A 24,089-nucleotide genomic window follows, 5' to 3' on the forward strand; every position below is an offset into this window, starting at 1 on the left:
TGCCATGATTAACCCTAAATACACATATTTTTGCTTAATGGAAGAAGGCATATTTATGAATTCTTTACAAAAACAGCATGAGCTTTTAACTCATTGAATTATAGATAATTCTTTACCTTCTTTTCCTCCCTGCTAGACCATAAGCAGTGTAAGAGTAGAGCAAGTTAGTTTAACCATCTCTGTATCACTCAAGACCTAACACCATGCCTGGCACATAATAGCTGCCCAGAAAAGAAAAATGTTTGTTAAATAAATGAATGAGATCATAATCAGGGTCAGTAGTTTATTTTTGAATACTAGCTGTTGGCATCCCAGAGGAAGGAGAATATAATATGAAAATATTTATCAGAGAGTCTTCTCCCTAATGTGAGTCTTTTGCTTAACATATCTTCTTTAATGTTTAGAACTTTAGGTTTTCAATTAGAAACCTATAGCTCAACTGAAACTTCTTTTAATGTCCTTTTGCTTTGTTTTTCTTACCTCTACAGTGCTGAATTATCCCAAGGTCAGTACTGGAATGGGCTTGGCTCTCCTCCAGATTCCCCATCTCCTGGGAGTGATGTGTATTGTAGCAGTGAGCTGAATGATCCTCAGTATGACCAGAGTCTCCTGGAGAGCTTATTTTACACTGCACCTGTAAGTCATTGAATCTACAGCTTTGGAAATTAGAGAACAAGACTATTAATAAGATTATTAAGTGTAGACATATTACCACTTGCCAGACATTTTATATATGTCATTTTTCTTTTCCTTTTAAAATTTTTTAAAAAATTAATATGTAATATATTATTTGTTTCAGGGGTACAGGTCTGTGAATCATCAGTCTTACACAATTCACAGCACTCACTGTAGCATATGCCCTCCACAGTGTCCATAACCCAGCCACCCTATCCCTCTCCCCAACCTCTAGCAACCCTCAGTTTGTTTCCTGAAATTAAGAGTACATGTCATTTTATAGATGAGGAGACAGGCCTAGTAAGGTTAAGAATTTTAGAGGTGGCTGGCTGGCTCAGTTGGTACAGCATGGGACTCTTGATCTCAAGGTTATGAGTTCTAGCCTCACATTAAGTATATATAGAGCTTACTTTAAAAAAAAAAAAAAGCATTTAGAGAGATAGAGGATATGAAATGGTAAAAGAAAGAATGACCCGTCCAGAGAAGCAATTTGTGCACTGCAAGGGATCTAATTTGGACTGACGAGAAGATATGTGGGAAAGTCATCATCGGTAAGGCAGCCTGGCATATTGCAGAAAACCTTTGAATATCAGGTGAGGAGAAATGACATGATCAAAATGGTGGTTAAGAAACGTTAATCTAGCAATGATTTAGGGAGCTAATTTAGGGGAAAATACCTGGAAGGAGATAGGAAGCCACTGGGTTATTGGAGGTATGTATGAGAATGACAGTAATGTGGTTGGAAATGAAGAGATAAATTTGAAAGATATTATGAATTATTAGCATTTCATGACTCTCTGTTTTAAAAGTCATCACTGATACTCTGTTACTTGTGGGATAAAGAGAGAATTTAAATTTATTACCCATTTTTGGTATGACAGGGAATTTACATGTTATCTGTTATTTTTATTTCTATTTTTTTGTTTTTATTAACATATAATGTATTATTTGCCCCAGGGGTACAGGTCTGTGGATCATCAGGCTTACACATTTCACAACACTCACCATACCTTCCCCAATGTCTATAACCCAGCCACCCTTTCCCTACCCCCCAGCAGCCCCCAGCAACCCTCAGTTTGTTTTGTGACATTAAGAGTCTCTTATGGCTTGTCTCCCTCCTGATCCCATCTTGTTTCATTTTTCCCTTCCCTACTCCCGACAACTCCCTACCCTCCCTCAAATTCTTCATATCAGAGAGATCATATAACTGTCTTTCTCTGATAGACTTATTTCACTCAGTGTAACACCCTCTAGTTCCATCCACATCATTGCAAATGGCAAGATTTCATTTCTTTTGATGGCTGCATAGTATTCCATTGTACATATATACTACATCTTCTTTATCCTTTCATCTGTTGATCTACATCTAGGTTCTTTCCTTAGTTTGGCTATTGTGCACCTTGCTGCTATAAACATTCAGGTGCACGTGCCCTTTAGATCACTACATTTGTATCTTTAGGGTAGATACCCAGTAGTGTGATTGCTGGGTTGTAGGGTAGCTCTATTTTCAACTCTCTGAGGAACCTCCATGTTGTTTTCCAGAGTGGCTGCACCAGTTTGCATTCCCACCAACAGTGTAGGAGGGCTCCCCTTTCTCAGCATCCTCTCCAACATCTGTTGTTTCCTGACTTGTTAATTTTACCATTCTGACTGGTGTGAGATGGTATCTCATTGTGGTTTTGACTTGTATTTCCCTGATGCTGAGTGATGTGGACACTTTTTCATGTGTCTGTTAGCCATCTTGATGTCTTCTTTGCAGAAATGTCTGTTCATGTCTTTTGCCCATTTCATGATGGGATTATTTGTTCTTTGGGTGTTGCGTTTGATAAATTTTTTATAGATTTTGGATGCTAGCCCTTTATCTATATGTCACTTGCAAATATCTTCTCTCATTCTGTCAGTTGTCTTTTGGTTTTGTTGACTGTTTCCTTTGTTGTGCAAAAGCTTTTGATCTTGATGAAGTCCCAGTAGTTCATTTTTGCCCTTGCTTCCCTTGCCTTTGGTGATTTTTCTAGGAAGAAGTTGCTGTAGCTGAGATCAAAGAGGTTACTGCCTGTATTCTCCTTAAGGATTTTGATGGATTCCTGTCTCACATGGAGGTCTTTCATCCATTTTGAGTCTATTTTTGTGTGTGGTATAAGGAAATGGTCCAGTTTCATTCTTCTGCATGTGGCTATCCAATTTTCCCAACAGCATTTGTTGAAGAGACTGATTTTTTTTTTCATTGGACATTCTTTCCTGCTTTGTTGAAGATTAGTTTATGGTAAACTATTTCTAAGCTCTCTATTCTGTTCCATTGATCTGTGTCTTTTTTTTTCTGTCAGTACCATACTGTCTTGATTACAGCTTTATAATAGAGCTTGAAATCTGGAATTGTGATGCCACCAACTTTGGCTTTCTTTTTCAACATTCCTCTGGCTATTTGGGGTCTTTTCTGGTTCCCTATGAATTTTAGGATATAAAAATATAAAATATAATATAATATAAAAATATATTTTAGGATATATCTGTTCCATTTCTTTGGAAAAAATTGATAGTATTTTGATAGTGATTGCATTAAATGTGTAGACTGCTTTAGGTAGCATAGACATTTTCACAGTATTTGTTATTCCAATCCATGAGCCTAGAACATTTTTCCATTTCTTCATGTCTTCCTCAATTTCATTCACGAGTACTTTATAGTTTCTGAGTATAGATTGTTTGGCTCTTTGGTTAGGTTTATTCCTAGGTACCTTATGGTTTTGGGTGCAATTGTAAATGGGATCGACTCCTTAATTTCTCTTTCTTCTGTCTTGCTGTTGGTGTATAGAAATGCAGCTGATTTCTGTGCGTTGATTTTATATCCTGACACTTCACTGAATTCCTGTATGATTTCTCACAGTTTTGGAGTGGAGTCTTTTGGGTTTTCCACATAAAGTATCATATCATCTGCAAAACTGAGAGACGACTTCTTTGCCAATTTGGATGACTTTTATTTCTTTTCTTTGTCTGATTGCCGAGGCGAGGACTTTTAGTACTATGTTGAATAGCAGTGGTGATAATGTACATCCCTGCCATGTTCCTGACCTTAGGGGAAAAGTTCTCAGTTTTTCCCCATTGAGAATGGTATTCACTGTGAATTTTTCATAGATGGCTTTGATGATACTGAGGTATGTACCCTCTATCCCTACACTGTGAAGAGTTTTGATCAAGAATGAATGCTGTACTTTGTCAAATGCTTTTTCAGCATCTATTGAGAGTATCATATAGTTCTTATTCTTTCTTTTTATTAATGTATTGTATCACATTAATTGATTTGTGGATGTTGAACCAACCTTGCAGCCCAGGAATAAATCCCACTTGGTCGTGGTGAATCATCCTTTTAATGTACTGTTGGATCCTATTGGCTAGTTTTTTGGTGAGAATTTTTGCATCCGTGTTCATCAAGGATAGTGGTAAGTCACCTTTTTATGGGGTCTTTGTCTGGTTTTGGGATCAAGGTAATGCTGCCTCATAGAATGAGTTTGGAAGTTTTCTATCCATTTCTATTTTTTGTAACAGTTTCAGGAGAATAGGTATTAATTCTTCTTTAAATGTTTGGTAGAATTCCCCTGGGAAGCCGTCTGGCCCTGGGCTCATTTGTTGGGAGATTTTTGATGACTGCTTCAATTTCTTACTGGTTATGGGTCTGGTCAGGTTTTCTATTTCTTCCTGGTTCAGTTTTGGTAGTTTATATGTCTCTAGGAATGCATCCATTTCTTCCAGATTGTCCAATTTGCTGGCATATAGTTGCTTATAATATGTTCTTATAATTGTTTTTATTTCTTTAGTGTTGGTTGCGATCTCTCCTCTTTCATTCATGATTTTATAATTTGGGTCCTTTCTCTTTTCTTTTTGATAAGTCTGGCCAGGGGTTTATGAATCTTATTAATTCTTTCAAAGAACCAGATCCCAGTTTCATTGATTTGTTCTACTGTTCTTTTGGTTTCTATTTCATTGATTTCTGCTCTAATCTTTATTTCTCTTCTCCTGCTGGGTTTAGGCTTTCTTTGCTGTTCTTTCTCCAGCTCCTTTAGGTGTAGGTTTAGGTTGTATACTTGAGACATTGTTTCTTGACAAAGGCTTGTATCACTATACTTTCCTCTCAGGACTGCCTTTGCTGTGTCCCAAAGATTTTGAACAGTTGTGTTTTCATTTTCATTTGTTCCCATGAATTTCTTAAAATTTTCCTTAATTTCCTGGTTGACCCATTCATTCTTTAGTAGGATGCTCTTTAGCCTCCATATATTTGAGTTCTTTGCAACTTTCCTCTTGTGATTGAATTCTAGTTTCAGAGTATTGTGGTCTGAAAATATGCAGGGAATGATCCCAATCTTTTGGTACCGGTTGAGACCTGATTTGTGACCCAGGATTTGATCTGTTCTAGAGAATGTTCCATGTGCACTAGAGAACAATGTGTATTCTGTTGCTTTGGGATGGAATGCTCTGAATATATCTGTGATGTCCATCTGGTCCAGTGTGTCATTTAAAGCCTTTATTTCCTTGTTGATATTTTCTTAGATGATCTGTCCATTTCAGTGAGGGGGCTGTTAAAGTCCCCTACTATTATTGTATTATTGTTGATGTATTTCTTTGCTTTTGTTACTAATTGTCTTATATAATTGGCTGCTCCCATGTTAGGGGCATAGATATTTAAAATTTTTAGAACTTCTTATTGGACAGACCATTTAAGTATGATATAATGTCCTTCCTCCTCTCTTATTATAGTCTTTGGCTTAAAATCTAATTTATCTGATATAAGGATTGCCACCCCAACTTTCTTTTGATGTCCATTAGCATGGTAAATTGTTTTCCACCCCCTCACTTTAAATCTGGAGGTGTCTTTGGGCCTAAAATGAGTTTCTTGTAGACAGCATATCAATGGGTCTTGTTTTTTTATCCATTCTGATACCCTGTGACTTTGATTAGGGCATTTAGCCTCTACATTCAGGATAACTATTGAAAGATATGAATTTAGTGCCATTGTATTGCCTGTAAGGTGACTGTTACTGTATATTGTCTCTGTTCCTTTCTGGTCTATTACTTTTAGAGTCTCTCTTTGCTTAGAGAACCCCTTTCAATATTTCCTGTAGGGCTGGTCTGGTGTTTGCAAATTTTTTTTTTTTTAAGATTTTATTTATTTATTTGACAGATAGAGATTACAAGTAGGCAGAGAGGCAGGCAGAGAGAGAGAGGAGGAAGCAGGCTCCCTGCTAAGCAGAGAGCCTGATGTGGGGCTCGATCCCAGGACCTTGGGATCATGACCTGAGCCAAAGGCAGAGGCTTTAACCTGCTAAGCAACCCAGGTGTCCCTGGTGTTTGCAAATTCTTTTAATTTTTGTTTGTCCTGAAAGCTTTTTATCTCTCCTTCTATTTTCTTCCTTTTTTTTTTTTTAAGATTTTTCCATTTATTTGACAGACAGAGATCACAAGTAGGCAAAGAGGCGGGCAGAGAGAGGGGAGGAAGCAGGCTCCCTGGTAAGCAGAGAGCCCAATGTGGGGCTTGATCCCAGGACCCTGGCATCATGACCTGAGCCGAAGGCAGAGGCTTTAACCCGCTGAGCCACCCAGGCGCCCCTCTCCTTCTATTTTCAATGACAGCCTAGCTGGATATAGTATTCTGGGCTGCATATTTTTCTCGTTTAGTGCTCTGAATATATCATACCAGTCCTTTCTGGCCTGCTGGGTCTCTGTGGATAAGTCTGATGCCAATCTAATATTTCTACCATTGTATGTTACAGACCTCTTGTCCCAAGCTGCTTTCAGGATTTTCTTTGTCACTAAGACTTGTCAGTTTTACGACTAGATGAGGGGGTATGGACCTATTTTTGTTGATTTTTGAGGGGGCTTTCTTTGCCTCCTGGATTTTGAAGCTTGTTCCCTTTGCCATATTAGGGAAATTCTCTAATTTGCTCCAATATACCTTCTGTCCCTCTGTCTTTCTTCATCTTCTGAGGTCCCAATTATTCCAATACTGTTTCATCTTATGGGGTCACTCGTCTCTCGAATTCTCCCCTCGTGGTCCAGTAGTTGTTTGTCTGTCTTTTGTTCAGCTTCTTTATTCTCCATCATTTGGTCTTCTATATCACTAATTCTCTCTTCTGCCTCATTTATCCTAGCAATAACAGCCTCCATTTTTTATTGCACCTTATTAATAGCTTTTTTTATTTCAACTTGGTTGGACTTGAGTTCTTTTATTTCTCAAGAAAGGGATTTTCTAATATCTTCCATGCTTTTTACGAGCCCAGCTAGCACCTTGATAGTCGTCATTCTGAACTCTAGTTCTAATGTATTACTATGTCCGTATTGATTAGGTCCCTAGCCGTCAGTACTGCCTCTTGTTATTTTTTTTTTTGTGGTGAATTTTTCTGCTTGTCATTTTATCCAGATAATAGATGAATGTGGAAACAAAATACTGAAAGGGTCTCAAAGACTCCAGAAAAATATACCCTAACCAAATCAGAAGAGACCTGAAATGGGGGGGAGAGGAAAAGGAGGGGAAAAAAAAAGAAAAAAAAAAATATATATATTAAACTGGTGAATAGAACAGAGCCACCCACTTGATTTTGGGTGTATTCCGATCTCTTAGAAGAAACTACCTCTGAAAGTTCAAGGAAAGAAAAATACATATATATATATATATATATATACAAAAATAAGGGTAAATATGGTGAAGAGATGGTTGACTCTAAAGATGAAAATTTAAAAAGATTCTAAAAAGGAATTGATAAGATAAGTTGGTTGGAAAAAGAAAAAAAAAAGGAGAGAATGTGATCAGGCTGGAGACTAAAACAAAGCCATGTGCTAGATTTAGGGTATATTTTGATCTATTAGAAGAAATTGTATCCCAAAATTTTAAAGAAAAAAGTATGTATACAAAAAATAAGGGTAAACACAATGAAGGTATAAAATATGACTATAACAATGAAAATTTTAAAAGATTTTTTTAAATGTATTGATAAGATAAAATAGTTAAAAAATGTTAAAAGATGGGGCACCTGGGTGGCTCAGTGGGTTAAGCTGCTGCCTTCGGCTCAGGTCATGATCTCAGGGTCCTGGGATCGAGCCCCGCATCGGGCTCTCTGCTCAGCAGGGAGCCTGCTTCCTCCTCTCTCTCTGCCTGCTTGTGATCTCTGTCTGTCAAATAAATAAATAAAATCTTTAAAAAAAAATGTTAAAAGAGGAAAAGTTAAAAAATAGAGTAAGAAAAACATAAAATAAAAAAAATATATAACTTTGCAAGACTAAAGAATCATAGGAAAAAAGCCATGAATTCTAATGTGTTGCTTTCCCCTAGCTCTGGAGTTCCACAGTTCTCATTGATCAGTTAACTTGGTCTTGGCTGCATATTCTTGCTGATCTTCTGAGGGAAGGGCCTGTTACAGTGATTCTCAAATGTCTTTGCCTGAGGTGGAATTGTACCACCCTTGCCAGGGGCCAGGCTAAGTAATCTGCTCATGTTTGCTCTTAGTAGCTTTTGTTCCCTGAACGCTTTCTGTAGAGCTTTGGAGAACGGGAATAAAAATGGCAGCCACCCAATCTCCGGCCGTCCAAGTAGAGAGCGGAGGGCCCCACTCCTCAGTGTACCCTCAGAGAAAAGCAGTGAATCCCTCCTGTCTCCCTGGTGTCCGGCCATACTCCGTGCTCACCTGGCTTGTGACCGAGCATTTCTGTCTCTGGCAGACAGCCCTGTTTGGAGTTTCCAAACCCAGCAGACTCCTGCTGTGTGCTCCTATGCTGCTCCTCCCTGAGGAGGGAGGAGGGCCTCTCTCTGGGTCTGCCACTTGTGGGTCCCTGCTCAAAGAGCAGTGGCCCAGCTGTGCCTTAGATCACGGTTTAAGGTAACCGCAAGCTGAGAACATACTCTTCAGCTCCATCTCTGTAGCCGGCTTCCCCGCTCCAATACCTGGGAGCTCTGCCACACTCAGACACCCCGGTCTTTCTGTGACCCTGCGGGACCTGAGACCACACGGTCTCAGCAAGGATTCCACCCCACGCTTAGCCACTGGTGCAACGTCCCTCAGCAGAGCAGACTTCTAAAATCTCTTGATTTTGTGCTCAGCTGCTCTACCGCTTGTGGGGAGCCGGCCCCTCCCCCATGGCTTCGGATTCACTTCCCACACGTTCTACCTTCCAGAAAGTAGTTTATTTTCTGTTCCTAGAATTGCTGCTCTTCTTCTCTATCTCCTGTTGAGTTTGTAGGTGTTCAGAATGATTTGATAACTATCTAGCTTAACTCCTGGGACCTAATGATATTTCAGTCTCATACTCCTCCACTGTCTTGCTTCTTATCTATTATTTTTGAGTACTGTGCCAAATGTTTTATATTCATTATTTCATTTAATTCTTTATCTAGCCCAATATGATGTTTTCTTTTATACATCATGATATAAATGCTTAGGAGTGTTAATTACTTGTAAATAATGACATCATCTCATAAGCCTTATGTATGCATTAGAATCTGATCTTGACTTACCTCCCTAACCTTATCTCCCACATTTGCCCTTTACCCTCCAGTCATACTGATTGTCTCATCACTCCACAAACATTGTAGTTCTTTTTTAAATCTCTGTATTTTTTCCTTCTACTGATTGTTCTACTTCGAATGTTGAAATGCTTTTATACATCTGATAAACTCTTTATTCTTCAAAAATCAGCTGATTACCTCTCTGAAGAAGCCATTGTACACTTCTCCAAGCAGAATTTATTGCCCAGATTTCCACAGGATCCTGGGACATTGAGACAATATTTTATGATACACTTTCTCAAGAACAAGACCATGTCTGCATTATCTTTGTATTACCAGTACAACAAAGCCTGATGAATATTGAGTGTACTCAGTGAGTACTTAGTGAATAAAGGAATGAGTTTACGAATGGCACTGTGTAATCCCCCATGCCATTTGACCAAAATAATCTTAGAAAAGATTGGCTGATGAGGAGTGAACCAATAGACCATGATGCAATGAAAGATCAGGGAGTTAAAATGTACATGTCCTTTCCCAGGGTTTGATGTTCTTAATATTGAATAACATCCAGAGCTTAGAAATTTAGCATTATGAGCCTGTGTTTTTGGTTCCTAAAATTCTTAATTAGGTGACATTGTTCCGTTTTGCCTCAAACTGTGATAGAAATACAGGCTTTGGTATCTGGCTTTGATACTAGATACATAATAGATAGTAAATAAGTAATGATTGTTATTATTGTTGAAAATTTGAAAGAAGAGTCTATTTTCATTTATTTTCTTTGAACTGAATTTGTAGGTTATTTTTATATACCAAGAGAAATGTGGGATTATCTCCCTGGCATCAGTAATCTCTTTAAAAGAATGATATATGTGCAGAGAAGAATTTGATTACCTTTAGAGAAATATTTTCTTTACCACTCTCCCTAAAACAATTTTTTTTTAGTGCCTCTTTTTTTATTTCTTCCCCCCGTAGAAATCCGATACCAGCATCAGTGATTTCTTCAGTGAAGATGATATTGTCCCTTCTAAAAAAATGAACCAGTCAAAACCTCTTGCCAAATCTCCTAAGCTTGTGGAGTCAAGTGATCCTAAGTTGAAGAAAAGGGCAGCAGGCAAGAAAAATAGGTGAGGCTATGATTGAGGCAAAAGCAAAGGAAGACTCCTAAAGTAAATGATTTGTATTTGCCCAGCACTATCATCCTAGTTAAGTGAGTTCACTAAGTATTGAATCCTTAAAAGTGTAATAATATGAAAAGAAGGATACAATAAAATGGTTGAGAAAGCAGAATTCTAGGTTGAATGTGTGCTATACTAGACTGTAGAAAATATGAATAATGAAAACGAATACACAGAAGTGATGATAGTAGTTATATTGAAGTAGTAGGTTAACTGAGGTGTAATGTCTGTAGCCCTTATAAGAAAAGCTAATTCTGGGGCCTCCTGGGTGGCTGTCTTTAAGTGTCTGCCTTTGGCTCATGTCATGATCCCAGGGTTCTGGGATCGAGCCCCGCATTAGGCTTCCAGGGAGCCTGCTTCTCCCTCTACCTGCTGCACCACCTGCTTGTGTTTCCTCTCTGGCTGTCTCTCTGTCAAATAAATAAATAAAATCTTGGAAAAAGAAAAAAGAAAACCTAATTCTGTAACATCCGTTTCTATACTTGTGTGGAGATAAGCCTTTATATTAGAAGAATGGTTTTACATTTTTTGAAATTTCTTTCACTCTGGGTTAGGACCATTCTATTGATTAAAGTCATCTCTCAGTCCTTGATAACTTGTGAATTAGATACTTGGCTGCCCTTCCTCTTTCCTCTTTTTGCCTATACAAACTAGATCCTTTCATGTTGGGCTTTGGACTGTCTGTTTCACTGTCTATATGAACTCCTTTCAGAAATGTGGTTGAACAACAGATGAGATCAGAAACTCCAGAAGATGCCCAAGTGATGACACTAAGTGTGGATAGATTGGCCCTTTTGGGTAGAACACATTCAGTCAGAATCATCATCGAAACAATGATAGTTCCTCCAGATAGTCCCCAGATGACCTCTGGCAAGAAAAGCTTTCCTGGCAGACCACTTAAGCTGACAGCAACAAAAAAGCGGTACGTCTCTAACATGGAAAAGCTAAATTTGATATTTCTGGAATGTGTGTGATGGTAATAGTAATTAATAAATAATATATATAATATATAAAAATATATAACAAAAAATAAAATTATAAAATATATAATTGTATAACATTTTATGATTTATAAAGTACTTTAATATGAATCCATCAACAAAAATGTTTTCAAAAATGAATTCCTCACTAGGTGTCAAGGCCAATACTAGGTAAGTGTGAGAAAAAAGGAAATTGAGACCCTGACTCTGTTGTTATATACTTTATAGTCAGCACAATACAGACATATTTAAGAGGCTGTAGGATGCAAAATAGGTGTTTTACGTTAAAAAATACTTTGGAAGATTTGTAGACATTCTGTGATAATTTTCCAGCTTCTACAAATATCAAATCATTGTTATATGCCTGAAACTAATACGTTATATGTCAGTTATGTCTCAATAATAGATAGGTAAAAGACAGAGTAAGTAAACTATGCGAGCACAAGGTAGAACTTGCCTGATAGGATTGGTGAAGGCTTTTTTTTTTTTTTTTTTTTTTAAGATATTATTTATTTATTTGACAGACCGAGATCACAAGCAGGCAGGGAGGCAGGCAGAGAGAAGAGGAAGCAGGCTCCCCGCAGAGCAGAGAGCCCGATGCGGGGCTCGATCCCAGGACGCTGGGATCATGACCTGAGCCGAAGGCAGAGGCTTTAACCCACTGAGCCACCCAGGCGCCCCTGGTGAAGGCTTTCAAGAGACCAGATAGGTCCTCTGAGGATCTGAGATGCTGAAAATAGGACCTTGAAAGATCTGTAGGATTGATCAAATAATAAATATGTTCATTTGTTATTTGGTTTATGTTTAAATCACTTTTTTTGGTTTTGATTTTTTAGCACCTTCTTTGTGGAATATCACTTTCCTGTGGGCTTTTCTAAAAATGGATTGGGAAAGACAGCTTTGATCACCGAGGTCGTTCGACTTGCCTCCAGTAAAATTACAGATGGAAGTAAGAGAAAGACTAGTTTTCTCTTCCTTAGACATTTTTACTGTGGAAGAATTTTTCAATCCCTAAATATTCATCTGACTTTTATAGTACCATGAAATCATAGAGTTAGAAAGAATTGTGAAGTGATCTACCATCATCTTTTATTTTATAAGTGAGGACACTGCCCCAGAGGCCCTGTGACTATCCTGTTGCAAGGCAGCAAGTCAGTAACATACCTGAGACTAGAATGCAGAGCTCCTGATGCTTAGATCACGTTCGCTGGACTCTTGCCGTTTTTCTTTTATTCCCTTTTTAAAACAACTTTATCAAGATATAATTCACATATTATACAATTTAACCATTTAGGGTGTTCGTTGAACCCATTGAAGAGTTCAGTGGTTTTTGTATATACGAAGAGTTGTACAACCATCATGATCTAATTTTAGAACATTTTCATCCCCCCAAAAGAAATCTCTTACTCATTAGCATTCACTCTTCATTTTCCTATCTCCACCCCCACCCACACTAAACAACCCCTAATCCATTTTCTGTCTATCGTTTTACTCATTCTGGACATTTCATGTAAATGGAATCATACAGTATGTGATTTTTGTAACTGGCTTCTTTGACTTACCATAATATTTTCAAATTTGATCTATGTTATGATATGTTTCAGTACCTTTTTCTTTATTGTGGCTATATAATATTTCATCATATGACTATATCACATTTGGTTATCCATTCCTCAGCTGATGGGCATTTGGGTTGTTTCTGCTTTTTGGCTATTGTGGAGAATGCTTTTCTGAGTATTTGTGTACACGTTTTTGTGCGGATAATAATGTTTTCATTTCCCTTCAGTGTATACCTAAGAGTGGACTTGCTGGGTCATATGGTAACTATATGTTTTAACTTTTTGAAGAACTACCGGACAGTTTTCATTAGTTGCTCTACTATTTTTCATTCTCAGCGGCAGTGTGTGGAGGTTTCCAATTCTCTACATACTCACCAACCCTCGTTATCTTTCATTATTTTTTATTGTAGCCATCTTAGGGGTTATGAAGTAGTATCTCACTGTGGTTTTGATTTGCATTTCCCAATAACTAATGGTGTTGAGTGTGTTTCCCTGTTGCTTATTGTCTGTTTGTATATCTTAGAGAAATGTCTGTTGTAATTCTTTGCCCATTTTTAAGTTGTTACTGGGTTATAAGAATTCTTTATATATCCTTTATATATCTTAAGGTCCTTGTAAGTTACATAAGGCCCGTATGAGTTACATATTCTGGATATGAGACTATTGTGAGAGCTATGATTTTGAGTATTTTCTCCTGTTAATAGGCTGTCCTTTCAGTTTCTAAGTACTATCATTTATAGAACAAATGTTTTGAATTTTACTCTTGCCCAATTTTTTTCTTTTTTTGCATGTGCTTTTGATTCTACCTTTTTTTTCTATTTTAAGGGTTTCTAATACAAAAAAGTAAAAGGGTAATATAATAAACATTTATGTTCCTGTCATCCAAAGTTATATAACTTTCTAACAGATTTTGTGAGTTTCTTTGCATTGGTTATCCAGTTTGATCCATGAACAGTTCATCAGTATTTAATTCCTTCTCTGGGAGGTAGTTTATTTATTTATTTTTTTTTTTCTGGGAGGTAGTTTAAAAAGTAAAAGATATGGTCCTAATTCTCCTACACATTCAAGTAACATTCCAGTACAGCCTGGTAATGATGGATTTTTAAATTTTTATTTTGCTTTGTTTTATTTGTTTTTTTAACTAGATATAATCCATTTACTTGGTTCAAAATTTTTGTAGGCAATGTTGTAAATTTTCTATTATTCCTAAGGTATTTCATGCATATATAAGCAAATATGTTTATCCTTTTTTGCCCTCCCATTTTAATCCAAGTATTAGTGTACCTTATGCCCTGTTTTGTACCTTGTCTTTAACAGTGTATCTTAGTAATTTTTTCATACCAGGACATAAAGAACTCAGTCTTCCCAGTCCTTTATGGCCACATAATATTCCCTTGTATGACTATGCCATAACTTAAACACCTCTTATTAATATATTACTGTTTAGGTTGTTTTCAGTCTTACTGTTAAAAACGGTGGTTCAGTAGAAAAATTTTGAACATGCATCATGTCTCATTTGATATGAGTATATCCAGTACAAACATTAAAAATACTTATTTACTCTTTTTTTACATTTTTAAAAAATTTAAATTCAGTTTAATTAACATATACTGTATTATTAGTTTCAGAGATAGAATTTAGTGATTCATCAGTTGCATATAACACCCAGTGCGCATTCCATCAAGTGCCCTCCTTAATGCCCATCACCCTGTTACCCCACCTCCTCACCTCCCTCCCCTCCAGCAACCCTGTTTGTTTCCTAGAGTTAAGTCTCTGACAGTTTGTATCCTTCCATGTTTTTAGTTTTTTTTTTATGTTTCCTTTCCTTCCCATGTGTTTATCTGTTTTGTTTCTTAAATTCCACATATGAGTGAAATCATGTGATATTTGTCTTTCTCTGACTGATGTTTGTCATTTAGCATAATACCCTCTAGTTATATCCAAGTCATTGCAAACGGCAAGATTTCATTCTTATTAATGGCTGAATAATATCCCAGCATGTATGTGTGTGTGTACACACATACTACATCTTCTGTTTTATCCATTCATCTATCGATGTACATCTGGGCTCTTTCCATAGTTTGGCTATTGTGGACATAGCTGCTATAAACATTGGGATGCATGTGCCCCTTCGAATCACCATATTTGTATCCATTAGATAAATACCTTGTAGCTCAATTGCTGGGTCTTAGGGTAGCTCTATTTTTAACTTTTTGAGGAACCTCTTTTCTGTCTTCAAGAGTGGTTGGGCCCCTGGGTGGCTCAGTGGGTTAAAGCCTCTGCCTTCAGCTCGGGTCATGATCTCAGGGTCCTGGGATTGAGTCCCACATCGGGCTCTCTGCTCAGCAGGTAGCCTGCTTCCTCCTCTCTCTCTCTCTCTCTACCTGCCTCTCTGCCTACTTGTAAAATAAATAAAATATTAAAAAAACAACAACCACTTAAAAAAAAAAAGAATGTTTGCACCAATTTGCATTTCCACAGCGTAAGAGGGTTCCCCTTTCTCCGTATCCTTGCCAACATCTTTTTTTTCCTGTGTTGTTAATTTCAGCCATTCTGACCGTTGTTCCATTCTGTAGATATAGAAAAATTTGTTTATCCATTCATCTGTTGATGAGCACTTGGGTTGTTTATAATTCTTAACTATTACCAATAAATCTGTTATAAACATTCTTGTACAAGTGTTTGTATGGACATATATTTCCTTTTCTCTCTCTCTCTTTTTTTATAAAGAGTTTATTTATTTGACAGAGATCACAAGTAGGCAGAGAGGCCGCAGAGAGAGGAGGAAGCAGGCTCCCTGCTGAGCAGAGAACCTGATCTGGGGCTGGATCCCAGGACCCTGACATCATGATCTGAGCTGAAGGCAGAGGCTTTAACCCACTGAGCCACCCAGGCACCCCCTGAGCGCATATGTTTGACATTCATTTCTCATAGCAAAACTAGAGCAACAGAGCACTGCTTATCTTCTCTGTACTATATGCAGGGTTTTCTCTTTGTCTCTGCTCCTTCAATCCCTACAACCCTAACACTTTTGTGAAATTATGCTGACTAGATTTCTTTTTTTAATTTTTAAGATTTTATTTATTTATGTGAGAGAGAGAATGTACAAGCAGGGGGAAGAGCAGAGGGAGAGGGACAAGCAGACTCCCGGATGAGCACAGAGCCCAACTGACTGCAGGGCTCAAAACCAGGACCCCTGAGATCATGACCTGAGTAGAAGTCAGACCCTTAACTGACTAACCCACCCAGGTGCCTGACTAGACTTCTGAAAGAGATTTTAGTTAGATCAAAAGGGAAGCAGGTTGTGTCAAAGCATGGATTGATGATGGCTGTAGTTGGGTGGACTGACATGTGCTTATGTGTTTGGTTCTCCTTACAGTGGTGAATTTCCAGCAGCGATTTGTGTTTCCAGTACATTTTGGTGGCCCAATGATAGAACACTGGTGGAATTCCAACCTCACTTTCCAAATTTACACAAAGAAAACCTTACAGAAAAAGGTACTTAAGTGATTTTGACCTTCGCCTTATCACTACACTAGGGAATTAGAATATACTTAAAATTATATTCCGACCTAAACTAGGAATTTCTCCAGGCTCAACCACTGCTTATTATTGTTTCTAATCTCTGTTTGCTATTTGTTATAAGCGAGATATGCTAAAGGCACTACACAAACACACTAGCAAATTTAATCATTCTAACTCTGTGAATTAGGTACATTATTATCTTTGTTTTATAGACAAAGAAACTGAGATTTGGTGAAGTTCAGTAACTTGTCTAAGATCACTCAAGCTAATAAAAGATAAAGCCAGGCAGGACTCTACCTCGTGTTCTGACTTTAGACCCTAAGTTCTTTTTTTTTTTTTTTGACCCTAAGTTCTTAACCTCTTCACTGTATTCCCTGCAACAGAGAGGGGACTGTTTGAACTGATACAGGTTATAAGTCTTAATTTGAGACCCTGTTTCTTATTTTCAGGTAGAATATATAGAGGTCCAAGATAATACAATGTGGATAGCAGTTTTGATCATCTTATAAACTTATTCCAAGTTTATAAAATTCACTTGCAATTGGTACAGCATAAATCGATAAACTATGTCCTGCGCAGTTTTTAACTTATTTCAGTAAAACTACTGAAATCTTTCTAATCTTTGATCTCCTCTTGGTATGGATAGCATGAGGAATGTATCTTTAGGGGTTTTTTTTTTGTCTTTTCAGAGGATATAATTAATACAAGTTCTTTTTGAAGAATATACTAAAATAAGAAGAGGTGGAAAAACACATAATTCTACAACCTCAAGACTGCCTCTGCAAACGTTTCAGTATATTTACATTGAATCACCTAGCTAATGGCTTCTTTCTAATAAAAGAGTTGTACGTGTTTTTGGCAGAGAACTTGAGAAAATATTTCTGAAAAGCAAAAACTGTCTATAATCCCATCACCAAGAAATAACTGTTAATATTTATGTTTCACTTTTGTTTTTTTTTCAGATGGTTACAATACATTGGCAAATCTTTGGCAGTATTAGGATAATTTTATTTACAGTTTTTTTATCCTTTTTAAAAAATTTAACATTATCTTTATAAATATTTGAAGATTTGCTATATATTACTTAACACCCTCTTTTTACCAAACATGGTAAATACTGTTCATACTGTTCATATTATTTTGGACTTTTTGTAAACGCTATTGACTATATGTTATTGCATTGTAACAATGTGCTGTAATTAACTTAATTCCTGATTATTGGACCTCTTGTTATTTCTAATTGTTAATTTTTGAAGTATACATATTTGTCTATAAGCTTTTTATGTGTTTGTTACTTCTGTAGTATAAATTCCCAGAAGTGGAACCACTGGGCTTAAGAGTGAATATTTAAAGCTTTTAATATTTACTGCCAAATTTGCTGTCCAGAAGTATGTTGCCAGTTTATATTCCCAATTTCACACGTTTATGATAGCCTCTGTTTGCATCAGGTATATTTTGTAATTTTTCTAGCTTAATGTCAAGAATTTGTATCATCTAAATGTTATTTTTCATTTTTTTAATAGTGAAGTTGAACCCTTTTTGTAAAGAACTAACTCTTAAGATAGAAAAAAGATTTTCTTCCAACCTCTTGGTGACTCATGAAACCCTCTATAATCTTCTAGAGAGAAGTAGTGACACCCAGAATGGGGACCAAAGTATGGCAGAATGTAGGTTGCCACTTAAAGTTGCCTCAGTCAAATAGTTAAGCTATTTACTTCATAAAGCCTGGGCTCCTTTCTAAGCTGTACTGTGTTATCACTTCAGTTAAAATCCCCTGTGGCTTGTCTTTAATTTAACCTAAAGTTTTTCTTTCCTTCTTCTCTCAGCCAGAAATCATTGGATCTGCATCACTGCCTTTACGAACTGTCATTCAGTCTGAGTTGCTTTCTTTCAGTAACCAGCTTCCAGTGCAACAAGAGAATGGTCAGACTCCACTGGGCCCCCTTAAGGTACATAGATACACATTCAGGTAGTCAAGTATTATGGAATATGTATTACTGGCTGGCACTGAATGAGAAAAATCAGGGTCTCTCCTCTTGCAACTTCTGTTAAAATAGGGCAGCAGAGTTGCTGTGAAGGAAATAAATAGTAAAATGTGAAAGTGAATATCTGGGAGAAAGTAGGGGGCTTTTGGTCAGAGAAGATCTAAAGAAGTGACATTTTAGGTAAGATTTGAAGGAGAGGAAGAGACCACCAAGTAAAAAGTAGAGGGAAGATCATTCCAGAGAAGGGGAATAACACATGCAAAGGCCCTAAAGCAGTATCGTTGCCATAGATAGGGAGCCAGGAGGGAGAATGGTAGAAAATAAGATTGGACTGGCATGTGGAAGCCATATCATTCGGAGCTTTGTAGATCTATGTAAATGGTTTAGATTTTATCATAAGAGCCAAGAAAGGACATTGAAGTGGGACAGTGACATTTGAATTACTTTTTTTTTTTTTTTGAGAGAGAGAGCACAAGCAGGAGGGGCAGAGGGAGAGGGAATCTGAAGCAGACTTCATGCTGAGCATGGAGCTCGATGTGGGGCTCAGTCCCACAACCCTGAGATCACAATGTAAACCAAAACCCAGAGTCAGATGTTTAACCAACTGCACTACCTAGGCACCCCTGATTTACATTTTTAAAAGGTAACTATGGAAAATACATTGTAGGGGACAAGAAGAAAAATAGAAACTTACATTAGTCCAGAAAAGAGATAACTGATGGCTTGGAGTAGAGTAATTGGATATAAACAAGGAAAGAAGTGACTGAGTTTATGGTCTGGTGGAATGAATTCTGATGTATAATTCATTGGAGAGAGGGTTCTTTCCTTGTATTCAGAAGCTACGGGATTTCTTAGATGGCAGAATTTGAATGTGTGGCTTCAGTATAGCTTTGTCTTATTGTTCTGGTGAGCTTTTAAAATAATCACAGCCATACCTATGACATTTCCATGGCTCTTCATTATCCAAAAGATAAAAATACAGGGCTCCCCATAAATTCCTAGCCTATCACTTACAGCTTCCCTACCAATAGCCATGTCAAACTATGTAAAGAATCAATAAGGTATCATGCTGGTTTATACCTCCATGGTTTTGATCTTGATTTTCATGCTACTGCCTCCTCTTGGAAGCCCTCTCTGCCTACTTTATGGTCTTCTCGGTAATAAATAACATTTAGTTTTAAAGACTGGTGTGATTGTCATTATGAAAAATTAACACTACATTTCTCTTCCACAATCAAAAGTTTTATATTTTGTTTGCCTAGTTCAATTCTGGACTGCAAGTTTAAAAATCAGAAAAGAAGAATTAATGGAACTCATGGGCTAGAAATTGTTTCTGTCCTGGCTGTATTGTGGGAAGTACTGTTCTAGATAGATTGCTGTCCATAATTAACAGCGAGAAAGAAGTTTGCTGTGGGTTTTAAATAAAGGGAACAGCAAGTCCCCTTTTATCCCTAATGACTTTAAACTTAGAGAAAAATTGCAAAAATAGTACAAAGAACTCACATACCCTTTACGGAGACTCACCAATTACTAACATTTGTCACATTTGCTTTATAATCATCTACCTCCTATCTCTCCCTTTCTCACTTGTCTTTTTTTCTTTGTCTTCCTCTGCATCCCCCCCCACACACCCACACACAGTTTTGTTCTGAACTATCTGAGAATATGTTATAGACATCTTGCATCTTTCCCCCCAGATTCTTGTATTTCCTAAGAACAAGAACATGATCATACACAACACCGTACAGTTATAAAAATCAACTTAACCTTGATAATGTCCACAGTCCATATGCAGATTTCACCAGCTGTGCCAATACATCCATTTATAGAATTTTTTTTTCCAGTCCAGGATTATCTATCACATTTGTCATCTCTCTCTAATCTCCTTATTTTTTTTTAAGATTTTATTTATTTATTTGACACACAGAGAGAGATCACAAGCAGGCAGAGGAGGGGGGGAAGCAGGCTCCCTGCTGAGCAGAGAGCCCAATGCAGGACTTTATCCCAGAACCCTGAGATCATGACCTGAGCCAAGCCGAAAGCAGAGGCTTAACCCACTGAGCCACCCAGGCACCCTCTAATCTCCTTTAGTCTATAACAGTTTTGCAACCGTTATTTGTTTTTGAGTACTTTGATATTTTTAAAAAATAAAGCCTGTTATTTTGTAGACTGTCCTCCATTGAGGTTTATCTGAATCACTTACCACTATAATGATTGTAAGGTGATGATTTTCTAACTCCTCCCTTCCTTATGTTTTTACTAGTTGCATTCTACTATACAGAAGAGTTGTCCTTTTACCCATATTTATTTTTGTTGGGATAGACTCATGGACTTTTACATTATTCAATAGGTTCTAATCCATTACTATTATTATTCATTTTGATGCTCAGATTGTCCCAGATTTGGCCAATGTGAGCTCCTTTGATTGAATTCTGTATCCTTTCTCCTTTCAATATGCCTGCATCCTTTTCTGAGCACTTCCTTATTTTCCAGCACAAGATGATGTTCCATTTTCATCTTGTATTATTGATAAATCATCTGTCTAGCTTCTCTTAATCCTAATAAGGTAATGTATATACAGTCTATTAGTGTTCTTACTATTATGGTATTTGAGAATGAGTTAATTATTTTCTAACAATCCAATTTGCCTCTGGCTCCAAAATTCTGATTCTGATTTCAGAAGACATACTTACTAACTCTCTTCCTTTTGTGTTTTATAGGTAACTGTAGAGCTTGTTATAGATAACAAGGATTTCACTGGTGTGAATACTAAATTAAGTAGCAGCACCCAACATAGCCCACCTTGTGCTCTTACAAGTCCAGATAAGACACTGTCAGAACCTGGTCAATATGTTACCTGTACCAAAAATCCAGAGAACCTCAATCAAATTCACAAAGAAGCTGCAAATAAAGTGCAAAATTTGATGCTCCCCAACTCAAAGTCACCAAGCCCTGTCACATCAAATCCTTCAACCTTCATGGCTGTGCCAGCCTCTCACAATTTAGCAAATCAGACAAATGGGTCAACAAAAGAGACTGCTTTGCTATTGCATGTGCTGTTGATGGTTCCAGATGGGAAGGATTTCATTACTGGAGAATCTGATAAACAACCACCGTGCAATGTTTATTTAAATTGCAAACTTTTCAGCACAGAGGAAGTCACCAGATCTGTCATTGCATGGGGCACAACACAACCAGTCTTTAACTTTTTACAGGTAACTTTGTACATATCTTAACCTTCCATATCCATTAGGGATGTATGGGGGCAGAGACGTGTGTGTTTCCCAAATCATAATTCCATTATGAAAGAAACCTAGAATGTTCAGACTGGGAGAGACCTTTGTAATTGTCTGTCATATGGACCCATTCCCACTGTGGGACTGGAAAAGGAAAGGACATTGTCAGCATTTTAAAACGTGTCTTCATTTCCTTTTGTTCTGTCTCAGCTGATATGGTTTCCCACTGTTTCTTTGCCTGAGTTCTGAATTGTATTCCTTTCGGCTTCCTTTAGAATTAAACTTTCCCCATTCTTTTCTGTATCTCCAAACTCTTCACTCAGTCAGCTTTTTAATATATTTTTTCTCTCCTTTATTATTCTTATTTCAGTACTTATCTTGCTTGATTTCTCTGTAGGATTTGATACTTTTGCTTAAATTGTTTCCTTTCTTGATTTTTGTAACTCTACTCTCTTACTTTCTTCCTGAATCAACAACTATTCTTTTTCGGTCTATGGGCCAGTAGGAAAAGAGTGGTGACCCCAACACTTCTTTCTCTCTTTCTCTTACCTTTAATTACTGTTGTTCCTGTTCATTGTTCCTTGGTCCTCTTTCAAACCAGTCCTTTTTTCCCACAGCCACTACTTCTATTCCCATAGCTTCAGCTATTATTTTTATGAAAATAACTTCCAAATCCATATTTCCATGTAGGCCAGCTTTTCTGATCAGGTTTCTGATCTCTCTAACTGCTGGTCATCATCCCCAGATATGTCAAAAGCACTGTACACTTGGCTTAGACCTAATGTGCTGCCTGCCATATCAGTGGTATTCAATAAAGGTTTTAATTTTAATTTCTAAATAAAAAAGGAATTCAGATATGTCAAAATCTGATTTTATTATTTCTTCCAGACCTGTTCCACCTCCTCCTATCTGCCCTAATTCATATTGTAATGTACTCAGAAACCCAAGCAGAACCTGAGAGGTATCCTCAACTCTTTATTACATAATTATTCACCAAATCCAATAGATGCTGCAAACTTAATTATCTCCAGAATAAATCTTCTTACCTAAACTCAATTGCCAGTGCTTTCATTCAGGCCCCCTTTCTTATTACAGATGGCCTTCAGTCTAGTCTATTTCTGGTCTTTGCCTATCCATTCCTTTTTGTATCAGTAGGGATGATCTTTCTAAAACATTAACCTGAATATTTTCCTCCCCTGCTTTAAACTTTTCAGTGATTTCCCCATAGCCTTCAGAATAGAATCCAGATGTCTACTGTGGATTGCAAAACCCTTTAAGAACTGTCTTCCCTTCAGAACTCTTCCCTTCACACTAGATAGTGGCAGTTATGTTCAGCTACTTGATGTTTCATAAATGTTCTCTTTTCCTACTGCCGTGTCTTTATTTTTTTACTTTTTTTTAAGATTTTATTTATTTATTTGACAGACAGAGATCTCAAGTAGGCAGAGAGAGAGGAGGAAGCAGGCTCCCCGCCAAGCAGAGAGCCCAATGCAGGGCTCAATCCCAGGACCCCGGGACCATGACCCAAGCTGAAGGCAGAGGCTTTAACCCACTGAGCCACCCGAACGCCCCACCGTCATGTCTTTACATGTACTTTTCCTTCTGCCTTGCATTTCCTACTCTACCTTCATGACTCCTATTAGACAGAGTTTTTTGTACTAGTTAACTCCTTTTTTTTCCCCAAAATTTTATTTATTTGACAGAGATCACAAGTAGGCAGAGAGTCAGAGAGAGGGGGCGTAGCAGGCTCCCAGCTGAGCAGATCGATGCAGGTTTCAATCCCAGAACCCTGGGATCATGACCTCAGCCGGAGGCAGAGGCTTAATCCACTGAGCCGCCCAGGCACCCCTGTACTAGTTAACTTCTGTTTATCCTTCAGAATTTAAGGTTACTTTCTGCCAGCAGCTTTCTCTGGAATCTCCCTAATTGTATGTTAGGTCGCTATGTTTCACTCTTTTTATTTCACAGAACAGAAATGTACTTAGGGTACCTTATGTAATTGGAGTTTCTTATATGGATACAAAAGTAGGTCTACTCAGGTTCTCTGCTCTTGTCTTTCTCTCATCTTGCCATACATCATTTCTGGTTTCACCCTTTTGCCTTTCGTATTTTCTATTGGTTTTATCCTGGGGCTTATCTCTCCTCTGCTGATTCAGTTATACTATAGTGTGGGTCCCTTCAAATTGGTGGACCTTTGATTCTACCATTAATTTAACTGACGCTCTTAGCTGCAGATCTCTGCTTCTCTTTGTGACTTTTCCTTTCTCTTTCAGCTACCAGCTGACAGGCCAGTTCTCGAGTAATTTTACACTGATGAACAGTTAGCTTGTTATTTACCATGACGTTGTTGGGCAGAGCTTTTTGCACTAGGCCATACCACCTAACCCGTGGATTGGCTGCCCTTTGATTCGGTGCTCAACCCTTGTCTAATCAGTAGCCAGCTTTCTTTCAAAAACATGGGGCAGGGGA

At 37.6% G+C, this 24,089-nt stretch overlaps 1 protein-coding gene across 10 annotated transcripts in view; it reads left to right on the top strand.

Annotated features, from left to right (window-relative positions):
* The window catches only part of C2CD3 (C2 domain containing 3 centriole elongation regulator), a 143,190-nt gene that overhangs the window by 39,520 nt on the left and 79,581 nt on the right, over positions 1-24,089 (top strand). For all 10 annotated transcript variants that reach the window (XM_032853111.1, XM_032853105.1, XM_032853109.1 and 7 more), the window contains 7 exons: positions 489-636; positions 10,133-10,284; positions 11,048-11,257; positions 12,152-12,264; positions 16,254-16,372; positions 18,226-18,348; positions 21,105-21,599. In XM_032853111.1, the coding sequence (XP_032709002.1) occupies positions 489-636; positions 10,133-10,284; positions 11,048-11,257; positions 12,152-12,264; positions 16,254-16,372; positions 18,226-18,348; positions 21,105-21,599 (1,360 nt within the window). The remainder of the gene's footprint in view (positions 1-488; positions 637-10,132; positions 10,285-11,047; positions 11,258-12,151; positions 12,265-16,253; positions 16,373-18,225; positions 18,349-21,104; positions 21,600-24,089) is intronic.

Source organism: Lontra canadensis, unplaced genomic scaffold (genome assembly GCF_010015895.1).
Source record: "Lontra canadensis isolate GAN:19392208 unplaced genomic scaffold, GSC_riverotter_1.0 scaffold7, whole genome shotgun sequence".
Lineage (NCBI taxonomy): Eukaryota > Metazoa > Chordata > Mammalia > Carnivora > Mustelidae > Lontra > Lontra canadensis.